Raw genomic sequence first — 17,539 nt, 5'->3', positions numbered from 1 at the left:
TATGGAAAAGCTATTATAGGAAAAATGTAAGAGGTTTCTAAAATATTTTAGTTACAAAGTCACAATGTATTTTTTCCCCTTAGTATTAATGGAGCTTGGCTTGGTATGTACAGCCATATGAAAAAAATAGTATTGATACAGTTAAAGAACACTACAAATTTCTAACATATTTTTCCTAATGCAAAATATGCAGGAGGTTCAAATGCATGATAGTTTCCTGTGGAATGGTCAGCATACCTTTTCTGTCTTTATTACTTAAAAACAACACAGCCAACTCAAACTCAAGACAATATAAACTTTATCCTACTCATCCCAAATAATTAGAAATGCATATGTGATAATGTACACAAACACTCCACTCACACATGTATACGCAAGAGAAAGTGGGAAAGAGCAAAAATATAAAGGAGTTTTAGGCTTGGCAAAAATGAAATTGGGCTAAGTACAGCAGGAATGACACTGATCCAGACATAGATGGCACTGTGAAAATAGACACATAGAGATGTCAGAAGAGCAGGAAGAAGACTGTGGTGAGGTGGTGAGCACTGGCAGCATGCATGCTCAGCTGAGGTTGCAAAGAGCAAACCACCAGGCAAAGATGACACTCTGAAAAGTCCTGAGGGAGATGGAGCTTTGGAGTGAAATTCCAAACTTGAGGCAAGAGAGGAAATGTTTCTGACAGGTTGGGGCCTTTCAGGGTGGAGGCTTTCTGGTTTTAAATAGTAGCTGCTTGAAAAATGCTCACAAGTGGAGAATAATTTAGGAGGAGAAACTGGCCACTGGTGAGGTGACCTAATGTGTATGGTCACAAAGTATGTCATGGTTATCGCTACCCAGTAACCAGTTTTGATCTGTAAAAGATATTTAGAGGGTGGATTTAGTTCTAACAACATACACTTGGTATCAAGCAGGGGAGCTGTTTCAGTGGGAAGAAAAACACTTCCAAATTCACATCTTCTCATCTTTTTCACACCCTCTCTGCAGAGCAGTCTCTCTGGCTGTCCCTTTGTAACCACCCTTTTCTCTAGAGCACCAAAAACAAATGGAAAAACTCTAGAAATAAACTTAGGGGGAAAAAAATGTAACCATCAATTTCAGCAAGAAATTACCCAAATAACAGAACTTTTTGAACTGAATAATCTCCCACAGTAGTGACAAACCACAGTAGTCAAACCACAGGAGAGCCATGTTCCAGTCAGTTAACAGTTAGGAAACACTGTCATTTTGGAAAACTCCTGGGCCAGCTTCATCCTTGGACTAACACTAACAAGATCAGCAGTACTACAACAAAGATGGATTAGGCTCACATTCTTCCCGTCTCTTTCATCACCATTTTAATAAGAAACAAACAAATTTAAAATTTAAACCTCAAACAAATCTTACAGAGGATAAGAAATCATATAACTAGTAAAAACCCTGTATCTATTTAATTGTTCAGATTTTAGTTTAACAGTATGTGCTCTCTTACACTAAAGAAAATGCCTCATGTACCCTGTGCATGTCATTGGCAACTGAACATTTTATTTATTTTTTTTTGTGGCAAATCCAGAAAATTATCTTCACCAAAACATAAAAGTTAGATTAAAAGTATTTTTTGTGATTTGGGAGGAGGGGGCTGAGTGAGAGCCTGGTATAAGTTTTAGCAACTAAAATGAACAGTTGGTGCTTGGAAACAGCTGTGGTAATTCCTCAAGTCCAGAACCCACCAACACAGCCCATCCAGGCTCCCTGCAAGGTGAATAGAGAAGAATTAAAACTCACTTGACCCAGGGATCAAAACGCAGGAATGCAGGAAATAGTATATATATATATATGCAGTCTTGTGACTGTAGCTGCAACTTTTCTGTACCAGACAAAAAGGTTCCTGCAGTCCCCAGCATCCCTTTGAGCCAGCTCTGCCCGGGAGCCCCCCATGGCTACTAGTGCAGGAAGGATTTCCTTCTCATCACATACACACTGATGTGTGCCCTAGGTGCTGCCCTTCCTGGTCCTTCTCCTAACAAATCCCCCTGCATGGTGTGCAGGAGAAAGATGGGACTCACACAGCCAGTGCACTGCCAGACAGAGACTCCCCAACACCACCAGTGTGCTGCCAGAGACTCCCCGACACCAGTGGAGCAACCCTTCCCTCCCCCATGGCCGGGCACTTGCAGCAAATCTCCACTTGTTTTTGCTCCTTTCATGGCAGAGAGGGAGCTGTGCCAAGGTTAGAGAGTTGTCCTTGACCATGCCTTTGTTGTAAATTTCTGTATTTTAAGTTTTCTCCAAAGACTAATACCCTTTTTTAAGAAGAGTTTCAAACAGAAGCAAACTATTATAAGGTGTAAATTGGTGGAAAGAGTGAGAACAATTCATAAGTATTTTAGTTTATTTTATATGCATAGGAAATAAAATAGAAAAAGCAATTTTTGTACCTTAATTTTCCAGGAGGGAGACGAGAGACTCTAGAAGCATTTCAAATCTGATTTTGTGCAGTTATTCAGTGTGCAACAGCCAAGAAAAATGCCTATCAGCATGCCTCTTTTGCTTTAACTAATTAGCAGTATCACAGGGTGCAGTAGTGACACTTAGCAGTAATTGATCCTCTGATGTAATTTTTAAAATACATTTCAAAATAGCCAGTTCAGGGGCTCATGTAGCCAGTGCCATCCCAGAGGGCTGTGCAAGGACAGTCTGGCAGCCAGCACAGAGGAGCTGGTAACCACCTGAGCCTGAGCTGATGGCTGGGCTGTTAAACACAGGCAGTCAACAGGAGCTGCTAGCACTTGGCATCTCTGAAAATCAGAGCCCTAATCCCTTCACTTTTAGCATTTCCTTCAGCAGGTAGCATGGATAATTAAAATTAGGTGGTGACTACTCTGAAACAGTGTATATACTCACACAGGGAATCACAAACTTCCTGGTTTGCTCTGAAATTAGTATTTCATTTCAGATTTTGTGCGGACTTGGTGGGAAGGGCATTTGGCATCATTGTTTCACATTACTTCACACTATGTAGAGGGCAACTTAGTTACTGTACATTTCTTTCTTTTCTAAACCTTAATGTGAAAGGTTTTAATGTCAAGCAGCATGAAGGCCAGAACAATCCAAAAGTCAACACAGTTCCCACAGTACGAGTTCAACCACAAAAGACATCCCATCTGTATTTCACAGTGTACCTTAATAACAATCAATAATACGTTAAAGTTAGCACTGAAAAAGAGCACATTACAAAGTCTGTTTGAGTTATGCCTCAGACTTGTAGTCCACTTGCAGAAACAACATCTTCTGTTTTGTATGTGCAAATGAGTATCTGGGAAATTTATGTATTTATTTATTTATTTATTTATTGCAGCTAGATGGCTAATTAGCTATTTATTTTCTTCCGGCTCAACGACCAGTTAACTGTCTACTGATACCTGCAACCCCAAGAAACTGTGTCATCAATAGACATGGGAAAGCAAGAAGAGGCAACTGCTCTTTGAAGAGACAGGCAATGTGACAAAGGAGTAAGCCAGATGATTCTTTTCCTCACCCTCTTAGTAGTAGAGGGAATTAATTCTTCCACAGTGTAATTCAGAATTGGAGTTTTTCTCTGGCCACTAACTAAGCATGAGATAGCCTAACCACTTAATGTAGGCACCTACCACAGAGGGAAGAAAAAAAAAAAATCATTGGCTGGAAACTGACAGGCAGAAACCAAGCTACAAGAAATAACAAGCCATTCAACATAGCAAAGGTGACCTCTGAGTCTTCTACCATCAGACTAGGACTGATCTTCAAGAATTCATGCCAGTCGAAACCAGCCAAAGAACATCAGGAATGCCAGACAGGTTTAAAACTAGCTATGCAGACAGGTGAAATTTAGTATTGACAAATTAATCCAAGAAAATATATATTATAAGGAACCATCTGAACCAATCAAACATATTACTGGTGTCTAAATTAAATGTAACAAGTCCAGGAAACTTGGGCATCAGTACGAAGAAAGTCATGCAAAGAGACAACATAAATCCAGAACAGAATCACAGAATCACAGAAATATAGTGGTTGGAAAGGACCTCAAGAGATCATTGGGTCCAACCCCCCTGCCAAAGCAGGTTCCCTAGAGCAGGTTGCCCAGGTTGTCCAGAGAGACCTTGAATATTTCCAGAGAAGGAGACTCCACAAGCTCCCTGGGCGGCCTGTTCCAGTGCTCTATCACCCTCCCCATGAAGAAGTTCTTTTGCATGTTGGTGCAACTTCCTGTGATCTATTTTTTGGCCATTGCCCCTTGTCCTGTCCCCATAAACCACTGAAAAGAAGTTGACCTCTTTCTTTGACACTTAAGATACTTATAAACATTATTAACATCCCCTCTCAGTCTTCTTTTCTTAAGTCCCAGGTCTGTTTTCTCAACAGACCCTGGTCTCTCAGCCTTTCCTCATAGGGGAGATGCTCCAGGCCCTGTATCATCTTTGTGGCCCTCTGCTGGACTCTTTTGAGGAGATTCCTGTCTTTTTTGTACCAGGGAGCTGGTACACAGAACTGGACACAGTACTCCAGGTGAGGCCTGACCAGGGCAGAGTAGAGGTGGAGGATCACCTCCCTTGACCTCCTGGCCATGCTCCTTTTAATGCACGACAAGATCCTGCTGGCCTTCTTGGCCACCAGGGCACATTGCTGGCTCACGGCCAACCTGTCGTACACCAGGACCCCCAGGTCCTTCTCTGCAGAGCTCTTCTCCAGCAGGTCACTGCCTGTACTGATACTTGCAGTTGTTACAACAGAATAAAATAGTATTTGTTTAAAGCAGATACATATTTGGATGTACCAGGCACCATGCATGATGAAAAAAAAATATATATATATATAGCTACAGTGAGGACAGTGTGTTCAGTTCTGAAATATCTGAATATCTCTAGAAAAAAATTAGCAGGGGTAGGAAGAGTTCAGAGACCAGCATTGGAATTAGCAGAAATGTGGAAAAACTTCCACTGAAAGCAGCAATGAATAAAATGAAATTGTATGGTGCACAAATAGTTTAAGCAGAAGAAAGACATGATAGATCATAAAATAATCATAAAGATTACTTATGAAGAAATAAAGATTATATAGAAAGACCATAAAACAAGTAAGAACACATTATATTTCTTGTTCTGCTACCAGATGAATAAACAAACAAAACGTATGACTTAAATAAATTACAAGAGATTTTTAAGCAATCATCTTTATATGGAGGTTAAAATAACCTCTGGAACTCCTTCCCACTGCATGTGGGAAGCTGAGAGTTAAGTTTATGAACTGAATTGATATTTGTGTACATATAAGACTATCCAAAGACCATTTTTTTTTGGAAAGAAAATATATACATATATATTTGAATTTGTACAATGTCAATTCATTGTTCTTTAACTAAAGAGGACATCTGAGAAAAAAAAAATATTATCCTTTATGAGCAATATTATTCCATATTTTCTCACTAAAAATTTTTTTTACTCTGGTCTGGGAAGCAATTGTTAGCTGGTCTGGAGCAAAGAGATTAGATAAGTTGGACTAATGGTATAATTTGCTGTGATAGGACAATGATTACATGCTTGGCCAATTAATGTGTTGTTTCTTCTAAAATAGCATTCTCTTATGTCATGGATAGCCATTGCAAGAGATTTACTTGACTAATTTTATTTGCAATGGAGTATTTTTCATTAGGACAGGTGGGTAAGATAACTCACGATGAGGTGATTCAGAAACACCTCCAAAGAAGAAAGAAATGTTCTTTAAAGCTAGCACAAATCCTGATAATTTCAGTCCTAGAAGTGTTTATAAGAAAATTATGAGTAACTAGGAGATGGAAAATAGAACAGAAATGGAAATCCAACCTTTACTACAGCAGACGCTAACATATATAGACATCTGTATAGTATTTTATCAGGTGACAGTAGCAGCCTGTGGTATGTATGGACACACATAATTTTAAATTCTGTTTATGCTCTGGGGAAGTGTACACTTTTATAAGTGCATACACCTGCCTTTTTGCCTCCCCTCACTGCACCCTCTGTGCAAGAATCCCGGTCTCCAACAACTGTGACTTCTACTAGCCTTGGGTAATGTCTGGCTCTACAAAGTTCTCATGATCATGAACAACTTCAGATTTCATCTCTAACTCATTCCTCCCAGTAACAGATACTGTATCAGACAGATATACAGATAAATATAGGGAGAGAAAAAGACATATTTCTCCACAAATATGAAGAAATTAAGTGGTATGCTTAGTTATGTTTCTATAAGGTCCATTAAGCTGCCAACATACTGGGGGACAACCTCTCTCTTGCCTCTGCTTGGTTAGAGACACATTTTCTTTTTCCCAAAGGCCATGCACTGTTTCCCAGTTGAGATAGTATTGAGCTCACCTTCTAAAGCTATAAGAATACACAACTACTAAAAGTAAAGGAGAGACATTTGTTTCCTTGTTGTTGTGAATGCAAGAGGCATGGAACCTTTATACCTGCAGAGATCAGAAGCTGAGAGAATTGGAAAACAGGCTTGAATTCTGTAACATGAGATTTCAGAGCTCTTTATTTATTATCAGCTCAATTCTCTTCCTTTTCATGAAAAATATCTCATACATATAACTTTTAAACACCAGCATAGTTATTGTCATTTGTATACCCCAAAATGTCTTATGCAAACCTTATCATCCCTTTGGTACTTTTAAGGTAGCTGAGGTCACAGAATTTGAGCTGTCCATTGGAGAACTCATGAAAGAAAATAAGCAGCCCAGGAAAACTTCTGGTTTCAGGTTCTCTGTGCTGTATGTTGGTCATAGCTCATCCCACAAACCTATTTTTGTCTTTCAAATAATCAGACTACAAAGTCCCTAACTGAGAAAGTATTTACTCTTTCTCAAAAATACCCAACAGGTGTCCTAATGATTTTTTCTGAAGTTTTTCATCCTTTGAGTTTTATATGAGACATAAACTCAAGTATCATGAAGATACTTACGAAGCCTGACACATTGCAAGTCATACCAGTTGATACAAGAACAGGGAGACAGAGCATATTCACAGCAGATCCAATTCACTGTGACAAAGGAGACTATCTTAGCAAACAAAAAAACTGACAAAGGGTATCAACAACTTAGGCAAAACACCTGTTTCTGAGATGCATCTGCAGCAGTGTAGGTCCTGGAGACAGTAGTGCCTTTGAATTGACCCAGTGACTCTAGGTCATGAACTTGGTAAAATTTTTCTTAATATTTTGTAGACTATGATTTGGTCATCTGAGACTGACTTCACAAGATGCCACTCTGATATATACCAGCAGGATGCTGACTTCCCCCTGGGTCAAAGATTTCGAGTCACAGAAGTTTCTGGACAAATAAGGGCATAAGGTTTTCAGAAACCCTTGCAGTTTGGCTGCTTGTTTTTTTCCACCAGCTTCAGTCTTCCTAATTTCCACTCATTCATTAGCTGCGTACGTATCTGCAAATGCCAAAGGGCATTTCCAAAATAGTAACATCTAGATACTAAAAGCTGCCTCATTTCAGAAGTAAAGCAAGCCTTTTTCAATGCTCTCATCACTAGCACACACAGAAAGCAAGAATACCGAAATCCTCAGACTTTGTTTCATTATTCTAGCTGTAAAAGTACCAAGCTTCTGCCTTTGGTTTAAACAGTGTCATCATAATGACATGGTCATGGTATGCCTTTGGTTTAAACAGTGTCATCATAACAGGATTGGTCTTGAAGTTTCTCTGAATAAGGATATATATATATATCCTATATATATATATATTTTTTTTTTATATAAAAGAGTTTGTGTACAATGTATCTCTGATGTATCCCTGAACAGCAGATTCTGTGCTGTTTTTATGGGTAGAGGCAGACCTATTTATTAATTTATTTATTTTACCAGAACCAGTGCAAGGAAGCACCATATGTTTTTATTCTTTGTGACTAATTACAAGGGAAAACAGTGATCATAAATAAAATCTGTTCTTTGGGCAAACTCCTGAATTACTATGGGCAAACTCCTGAATTAGTATGTGCAGGTGACATGAAATATTCCTATATCCCACGTCACTTGCACATAATTCATCAATAAAATGATAGTTATATATTGTGTATTTTTGACATGTGAATCATGTTAACATCATGGTTTGATTAACACTCAAGGATAACAGTTTTAAACAGAAAAAAAGTACATTTTTTTATCAGACAAATAATGCAGTCAAACATCCATTATTTATTTATTTATTATTTTTTACCAGTTATGCTTCCCTTTAGAAATATATATGGTTTCCCAATCATGCATATAAGCAGAGAGCATTGTTCACAGTCTTCCTATGTGATAAAAACAGGTTTTCTGTTTTTGTCACTGCTACTGTAGGAGGATGCCCCAGGCAGGGGACTCTGCACACTTCATCATTCAAGGACAACCTTTGCTCAATTTTTGTTTCCTTCAATGCCCCCTGTCTTTAAAAGCTAAAGATTATCTTAATGTCTTCCCTCCCACAGGGAGAGTAGCACATACAGTTTCCCCTGAGGCTATGGTACATAATACTCTGTGTATCTGTCTGCTGCAGAATTGCAAGGCTGGCACCTTCGTCTGCAGACCAAGGGGGTCATTTCCATGACATCCTCCTTCACAGCTGTCCAAAAAGGGAAGGTCTTGCAATTCTCACCATAGCTTCATCTTCTTTATATATAAGCATGAGGATGTACCATTGTCATTCTGCACTATCTGCCTGTGTTAAGTACACCAGCCTAAAAGACAGACAGACCACCAGGAGCTAAAAATATTAAAGCTACCTCCGGTATTTTTTTTTAACATTAAAATCCTACCCACATTTAATGCAATTACTACCTATTTCCTGTTGTACTTCATTGTATTTTGCCAACAAATACACACATGAAATTTTATCCAATAAAATACATCTCTTGCATTGTGACCAGCTCTTGCTAGACCCAACAGAATTGGTATTGCTCAGCATTTCACACCAGTCTCTTCACTATCTTCCCTTAAAAAAATTTGACCAGACTGTTGCTAGATAATGCTACCCCAAAGGAAAAAAAAATAAATGCAGAAAATTAATTTCTTTATCTAGAGAGAAAGACACATATAGAGACAATGCAGTCTCAAGAGCTTTGTATTACACCACTCAAAGCTCAGTTCTTGATATGAAGTATTTAAGATTTATTCTCACCAACCTTGACAGCCTCCTAAGATTCCCAAATCCGGCATTTTTTCTGGATGGACTGACAAATGCATAGACCCATGGAATGCTTCTGCCCAGACACTTATCAAATACAATAGTAAATCTGAAATACACATGCATGTCAAAATACAACTTTCCTGTCATGCCTGTCTTTTTTTTCAATGCTTATTCTTAATTATGCAGAAGAGATTGTACAGAAAAATCCCACCCGGAAGAGTCTGCTAAACTGTGTTTACAAATTTTAGAGAAGACACCTGTAGTGTGTGGTGCACTATCAGATAAAATCTCCTAAGGGCAACAAGTAAATCTATGTTGCAAGGCTAGGTGGAAGTGGCTGCTAAGTTCATAGCTGCAATCAATTTATGCATGTACACAAATAAGCACACAATACTCTTATATTCACTATACATTGCATCTCTACCTTGAATCTCAGTTAGGAATAATTACATAGTTCTCTTAATATCAGAATGAAAGAAATCCAGGCACAAAAAACAGCTGTTATACAGCCATTTTTTTTTGTGTTGAGCATACTGAATAAATGAGGCTGATCCTCTTTATGCTGCTTTTGATCTCCTCCTTACTCACTCTTCCTGCTCTGCCGGGGGAACGACAAAGTCATGCTCCCCTGGGCAGGCTCTGCTCTGGAAATCATGACCAAATAGTCTGGTACAGCCTTCTTTTAAAGAGTAGCCTTATACATCATCATCCACAATAATACTAAAGAGTGGGATCCTGGACAACATTTCAATGGGGATTCCCTAAAGAATTTGAGAGTATTATTTTTTTGCTTTAGCAGTGTACCATAAACTGAATCCAATGCATGTCATTTTTTGCAATGTATATAGGACCATCTCGGCAGGAGAATCAGACAACACCTGAATATCAAATAGAATATACATGAAATATAATGTGAAAATTATTTCTCAACTATTATATTTTAAATTTAAAGTAGAAAATAATAAATTTGAAATTATTATTCAACTACCCCCCTATATTTTGTTCAAATAAATGTACTTGTCTATTGTGTATAAGTAGGTACAGTTAGCATGTTCATGAGTTGACTGTACAATGTGTTCTTTCAACCTTTGTTTTTATATGTGCAAGCACAACAACATAATCTGAACTACAGTAACAAAAACATGTGGTGGAAATTAAATTTCGTAAAACATTTAAAACCTTAAATGATCATAAATCTTAAAGTACTATAAATAATGAAATATCCTCTATCCTGAGGTTTATGTTTAGCAACAAATTTGAATAAGTTTTGTTTATCACTGAAAACAGCTTTCTTCACCAAAACAGACAGCAAGAATAAGATTAAGCAAAACATGTTTTGCCTCCTCAGATGTGCAGACATATTCCAATTTCCTTTGCACAATGATTTTTATGCAAATCAATGCTGCACAATCTCCTGACCTCTTTTACCATCATACCGAGACAATGACAGTTCAATAATTGGACTGGAACATACCTAGGATATTTGATTTTAAATTACGAAGTTGGTGCAGGACAAGTGAAATGAAAAGAATACGACTTTGTGCTAATTCTCTACTGATCAAGTATCAAAATCATGCCAAACAGAGTAAAGCAAACAAAGTGATTAGGGCTGTTAGTCCACTCACCTCCACATGCATATACTTCACACCCTCAGTTCAGTTGTTAATTCCTAACAACGAGGCTTTCATCCAGAACAAGGATAATGAGAAAAACCCAAGCAGGGCTCCTTGGGGAACTGTTACACTAAAAGTTACCTATGGACTAAATCCCACTTGTGCCTCCTGCACCTGATAAAGATGAGCAAAGCATTCAATATCCCTCACTTATTTAAAATCCAAATATGCAAACAGCATTGTGGAATCTCAACAAACTGCTTCACTGACGACACATGCAGAAAAAAAGCTATTCTAATTAAGCTTTTGACTTTGAACCAGAAGAGAAGTGGACACCTTGCTTTTAAAAAGCACTGTACAACCCCAGCTGAAGAGCAGGTGCTGCATGGTATTTGCATTTCCTGCAGAGGATTCTAGCTAGCAAGACCAATCAGCTGACCGTGAAAATTCTTGGCCCTAAGTGACCCAAGGACAGGCTATAAATCCATCCTATAAAATATAGTAAAAGCCCCGTTTGTTCTTCTACCCTTTCAATATGTGATGTTATACATTTGTGATTATCTCATTTTATTGGGCTCTTTAGAAAGCTGTTTATGATCATTTGTGGACAAAACAAAGGCTCGTTGTAAACTCTTTTTTAAATAAGTTGGAAGGTCAATATGAAACAAAGGGCACCACTTTTATGACTGCTACATGCAAGCTATGCTTGTGTGTGTAATATTACAATGCATTTCAGCAAAGGGATAGAGTCCTAGCTAATTACAAAGCTAACATATAATAGTATTGCATTAGCAGCACAAGAAATTCCTATTGAATTGCATAGATCTGAAAATAGAAAGACATGCTTGTACTGAAACTTAATTATCTTGGCAAAAATTGTGAGGGCCAGATTCTCAGAAGACAAACACAAAGCTCTGCTTTACACTCCTGAGGATCTAATGCTTTGTTTATTTGGATAACCTCCATCAGATAAAACTTACCATTTGGATTGACTAATTTTCCATATTATTTATGGTATCTACAGTCAAGTAACACAATTATTACTCAGTTTGTGAACAATAAAAAAGATACTGCTGATCTTCAAATACAAGGTCTAAAAGAGACGATCAGCATGCTCTGTCAGGTTAAAAATGTGAATGCTGTTGCATTCCACTCTAGGCAAAGAAGACAAGCCTTTTTCAAGGACAGTTTGGACTGAAATTCTTTTTTATGGTTTCAAAGTAAAACATTATGGTAAAAAATGAATACAGCTTTGTTTGTTTCTTCAGTCATCATTAGCAATAGACATAAAGGTATTCTGTTTTTGAGCCCATATGGAAAGATCATCAACACTTTCTGCTTCTGGGTCCTTTGCCAAAATACCATATCCCACATGCCTTTTACCTTTAAACATAAAAGAAAAGGTGTTGTTCTGGTCAAATAAAGAAATAATTTTTACTAGCATACGTCTAATGTTAAAGCTGCCTAAATCCTGCCAAAGACATTAAAACACCATCTGCAAAACAGATTTTCATTAAATTGATCAGTTTAAAGTTAAGCAGCAAGGCAGATGATGCTTTTGAGCTAACCTTTAACCTTTAACCTTCTTAAACTGAAATCAAGTCACTCCTTTTGGGTAATATCTTTGCCATTTGAGAAGAGGAGAAGTGAAGTGATCTATCCAAATTGAACTGACAATCATAGCATTAATAGTGTTATGGATCGATATTTTGTCAATAAAGGGAAAACCAATGGAGTTTTCACGCAGCTGAGTATTTGTCTGCTAACTGCTGCTTGTCACTTGCCCTGAGCTCCTAAATAGCTGCATATAAAATGTAAACTGAAATATATACCCAATATAAAATTAATGTATATTAAAGCTATTATTCACTAATTAAATAATATTTTAATACACTGACTTCATTTTTTTTTTATAGTGATTATAAACTGATCCTTTTATTCAGTTACTTGGCTAACTAAGGCTTCTTTACAGCCCCTACAGTTTACTTGCAAAAAGGCTGCCCTGTTAGATTAAAACTCCTTTTACTATTTATTTATTAAAAGTATTTGGAAACTATTTCATGAGCACCAGACATGATATGTGCAGTTCCCTGAATCAAAAGCTATTTGACTAAGCCACAAAATGGCTTCCTTAAGAGCAGTTACAGTTCTATGTAGTTTATATCCAGTAAGATCACTTTCCTACCTCAGGTTCCCAAATCTGCAGAAGTCCAACATTTCCTCCTGCAGAATGGAAATGCACTCTGTTGCTATAGTGTCTTTCTCTGTTTACTTGTAGAGTTACCGGATGCTTCATGATACTGTGAAGGATTCACCAGTCTTCTGTGGTTTAATTTGGTTTAATATCAAGCTCCACAATTCCAAACACAAGTCTTTGGGAATTTCATCTAGCCCAAGCAGAGTTCACTCAGGGTAAGGTCATCTTTGTTCCTAGCAAACAACTAACTGCACCTTCTGCAAGGAGTAATCAGGCCTTTTCTTTCTTTCTCTCTTTCTTTCTCTCTTTCTTCTCTCTCTCTTTCTTTCTTTCTTTCTTTCTTTCTTTCTTTCTTTCTTTCTTTCTTTCTTTCTTTCTTTCTTTCTTTCTTCCTTCCTTCCTTCCTTCCTTCCTTCCTTCCTTCCTTCCTTCCTTCCTTCCTTCCTTTTCTTTTTTAGTTTAGAATACAGCTGAAAGTTTTACTTTACAACATTTAGAATCTAACTTTAAAAGTGACATTTTGATACTGATTAAAATTATTCACCTTCAGAAGAGAAGCTCTGATGTTCATGATAGCTTTAAAAGCTATGATTGTGAAAAGACATCCTTTTATTTTATCAATAGTTAAGTAGAGGAAAAGAAATCTAGCTGTTATGGCAACACTTACAAAAGGAAAATTCACAAAACAATAACATTTAAATAAACATAAATGACTAAAGATAAAACTCTAAGGTGCCTGACAAAGCAAGGGAACAAAGTCACAGATTCTTTTTCCGAGCTTTCACATGGTTTTAGTATTAAAGTTTTTATTGCCAAACCATATTCACAGCAACTTAATTTTAAAAGAGTTAGAGGAGCTGCTTGAATATAAATACAATTCATGAATATTCGATATCACTCCCAAGGCATATATCTATTATTCATACAAATTAATGTTTTGTTTGTTTGTTTGTTTTGTTTTTTCCTTAATTGCTCTAAAAAGTATAACTGATGTATCAAGAAAAAAAAAAAATAGTTTACAGCTCTCTTGGTGTCAACTGCTTCACCAAGACCTGAAAAAACTATCTAGTCTGCCAGCAGATAACTTTACAGACTTTCAAAATCTTATTTATTTCCACTTTAAGGACTGAATGTATACCCACAATTAAAACTGAAGTTGTCTGGGTGACATACAGGGGCATTATATTCCTGATACAGATACAGATATTTTGTGATACACTGTCAATACCAAATCTTAAAAAAAAATATAAATAATAATAATAAAAAACACTAATACACCAAAACTCTTCCATTAAAATTAGCTTTAAAATTAGATTATATGAAAATAGTGTGTGCATGTGTATGTGCTGTCTGATTTCTGAGAATTTTTAAGCCTACCAGTGTTCAAATTTCCAAGCCTCTCTGGGAAATCATGAGAGACATAAACTTCCAAACAAGCTAAGATTCTCGCTATCTCACTAAGATTCTCACTAGATTCTCACTAGGGACAGATCTTAAAAATACAGGTATTAGGAGACTAGTAACCTTATGATTATGAGATTTATGATTTGTATTATCCTTCGCTAGGACGTGAAGTTTAGGTGGTATTACTGAAAGGATTGTTCTTTACTCTTTACTGGAAGGGTTGTTAGGTGTTGGAATCGGCTGCCCAGGGAAGTGGTTGAGTCACCCTCCCTGGAGGTATTTAAAATACATTTAAATGTAGTGATATGGTTTAGTGGAGGACTTGTTCGTGTTAGGTCATAGGTTTGACTAGGTGATCTTGGAGGTCTCTTCCAACTTAAATGATTCTGTGATTCTATTTAAGAACTTATGCATTCCTCCTCCTCTGAGATGTTTTCCACCTTAACTGACTCAGAGATGGAACTTACAAGGTTAGTGTTGGTCATCTGATGGTCATATGACAGCTGAACTACACAAGCACAACTGAATCTAACAAACCAGAATTTGGAAAAATAAGAATAAATATCTTCAGCAGCAGGACATTATAACTGATGAGGGCTAAGAGTTGAGACTCACTCCCTTATACTCCAAATCAAATATTTTGTGGAACACGCTGCAAAACCAAATGTATTTGACCAAGATTTTTCTAGGGATAGGGTTGCGTGAAGTGATGAGACAATGCTTTTTTGAGTAGCTGGTTTGTATCTTTCAACTCTATATCTATGCCTATGGTTCTATTTTGAAACAAGAAAATGGCATCTTATTTTCAAAAGTCTCTGAAGCTTTAGCAGCAAAGCCATCTGAGAAAAGTCTTCTGCCTTCCCATCTCCCATTCTATCATTCTTATCTGTGACATTTTTTGCAGCAGCATCTCTCTGAAGGCTAGCTTTATAAAACAAATCATGGAAATAATCCAGGTTAACACTCCAAAAAAGATACGGGGACCAGCTATGTTTTAACCAGGTCATTTCAAAAACCTGGCTTACACCATGGCTCTGCAGTCAGCATAACTGGAGGGCGCAAGGAATCATTTCATGAATGACAGGGAGCAGGAACCTCCGAAGACAGTTTTGCTGCTGAGGTAGGCAAGTTATGTAACTATACTCTTAGCTCTTTTGGGACTTTTCAAAACAAAAATTTGGGTCTTTAGAAAAGCAACATACAAACAGAAAAAAAAAACAACCCCCTGAAGTTAAGGAAAAGCAGAGCAACCAACACTGTCGGAGAATATAATAGACCTAATCTTGTGTTACTGCCATTTTTGTCCACAGCAGATACTCCAAGGTTAAAACGATCAGGTTATAAAATGAAAATCCAAGTTACTGCCTGTGCACTCTGTGTTAACTCAGAGCATCCATTTGAACATTGCTGAACACCAGCAAAATGTTATTTCTTGCTTAAACTACAGATCTGCTGAGGGTTTTCTGTATTTGTTCCATGTGTACATGTTTTCAACATGATTAGAAAACCAGCATAGCTGCTATAATCAGCAGATGACTCCTTATAGCTTAGTTATCACAGATTTCTAGTATAAATCAATAGATAACACTTGCAAAATGGATTTTCTAATCATATTTAGAGCTTGTTACAGTGACTAATGGTTTGCAATATTTCCTGAATTTTTTTATCCCCTAGACAAAAGAAGTTTTTAATAAGTTACAAAGTTATTCATCTTGGAAATGAATGTGTTATATTTTGTACATGAACCAAGACAATCAAGCCAATCCAGTAAACACACTGCAGAAAATAAGTTACCCCATAATTAGGGTTTGGAAAAAGTCATGACAAGTTGTGTAATAAATGGTATTCATCACTCCCACATATTCATTATATCCACATAGTTTTTTCCAGTAAAGATAAAAATATAGTTGCCATTCTACTAACATATTTATCTACACCACACCCTTTCATGTTTGTGAAAAATCATTACTGGCTTGCAAAAGAAGGGCAGACAAAAGGATGGCAGTGCTTACTTTTGAATATCGTTGGTAATAATGTGGTATATTACATGTCTTTATTGAAAATACTGATGTAAAATAACTTGGCTGTCACAGACTATGGTTGCAAACAGACATATAAGCCAGAAAGTGATCTCTTCTCCTATGAACGGTATGGAAAATTCATCATTTTCCATAATCTCTGTCAAGCCTCTGATCAAAATGTTATGGACAAAGTTTGAAAAGATCATAAGACATGCAAAACCCCTCTAGTTATGTATGATGAAAGGACTTTTAAAAAACTTATGTCCCCTGTGTCCATAAAGTGAAAGCTGAGTGAGCCCTCAGGTGAATCTACACAATTCACTGGGAGCACATCTTCTTGACTACCCTGCATATTTTTTTTCAAGTATACACCTTCTGTAAACATTTAATCTGATGATTAATCACAGTCTTGTTCAATTAGCACTGAAACAGTTAATTCCTAGTCTACTTGGTGCCAACTTAAATTGCTGTCACTGGCTTACCTTGTACAGTTTCAGGGCTGCTTCATGCCTGTGATTGGTAGTATGTAAGCGCAATTTATCCACGCTGTTGGTGTAGTAGTCACAAGCATTACATTTTAGGTGAACCGGGTTGCCAATGGCAATACACTTCAGCCTCCACTCATTAGTTTTGCCCCCTTCTTTAATGTGAGCCACCAGTTGATATTTCTGCATATGTTTGTCAGTCTTGCAGTGGAGCTGGAAGTTCGCTTTCAGCTGAGTGTTGTAGTTACAGAGCTTGCACTGGTAGATGTCTCCAATTACAGCCCTCCACTCCTCTTCAGGGAGTGAGCGCTCGCTGCTCACATGCACACTTAGGGCCTCCAGGCTGTCAGAGGTGAATTTGTTGCAAACAGCACACTGGAATAGCTTCAGCGCTGGGTCACTGATATAAGGTGACAGCTCTCCTGCAGTAAGGAGGGACAGGTCATCACCCATTAGCTGACCACTGGCAAGCCGGATTTCAGGCGGCAGCTCATTATTTACTACAGGAAAAAAAAAAATTAAAAGGGAAAGTAGAGACCAGCAAGCATAGCACACACAAAGGAATCTGTAAAATAAAGCCTTGACAAGGAGTTTGCTTTCTCTAGAGCTTAAACTATAAAAAGCTGTAATAGGATTGAATCAGGATC

At 37.4% G+C, this 17,539-nt stretch overlaps 1 protein-coding gene across 1 annotated transcript in view; it reads right to left on the bottom strand.

Moving 5' to 3' along the window:
• The window catches only part of ZFHX4 (zinc finger homeobox 4), a gene marked incomplete at its 5' end in the record, with an annotated part of 127,160 nt that overhangs the window by 106,072 nt on the left and 3,549 nt on the right, over positions 1-17,539 (bottom strand). The window contains one exon of the mRNA XM_084282076.1: positions 16,890-17,392. Within this exon, the coding sequence (XP_084138202.1) occupies positions 16,890-17,392 (503 nt within the window). The remainder of the gene's footprint in view (positions 1-16,889; positions 17,393-17,539) is intronic.

Source organism: Netta rufina (assembly GCF_964035555.1).
Source record: "Netta rufina genome assembly, chromosome: 2".
Taxonomy (NCBI): domain Eukaryota; kingdom Metazoa; phylum Chordata; class Aves; order Anseriformes; family Anatidae; genus Netta; species Netta rufina.
Note: the sequence above shows the minus strand (reverse complement) of the source record. Positions and strands in the feature narration are given on the sequence as shown.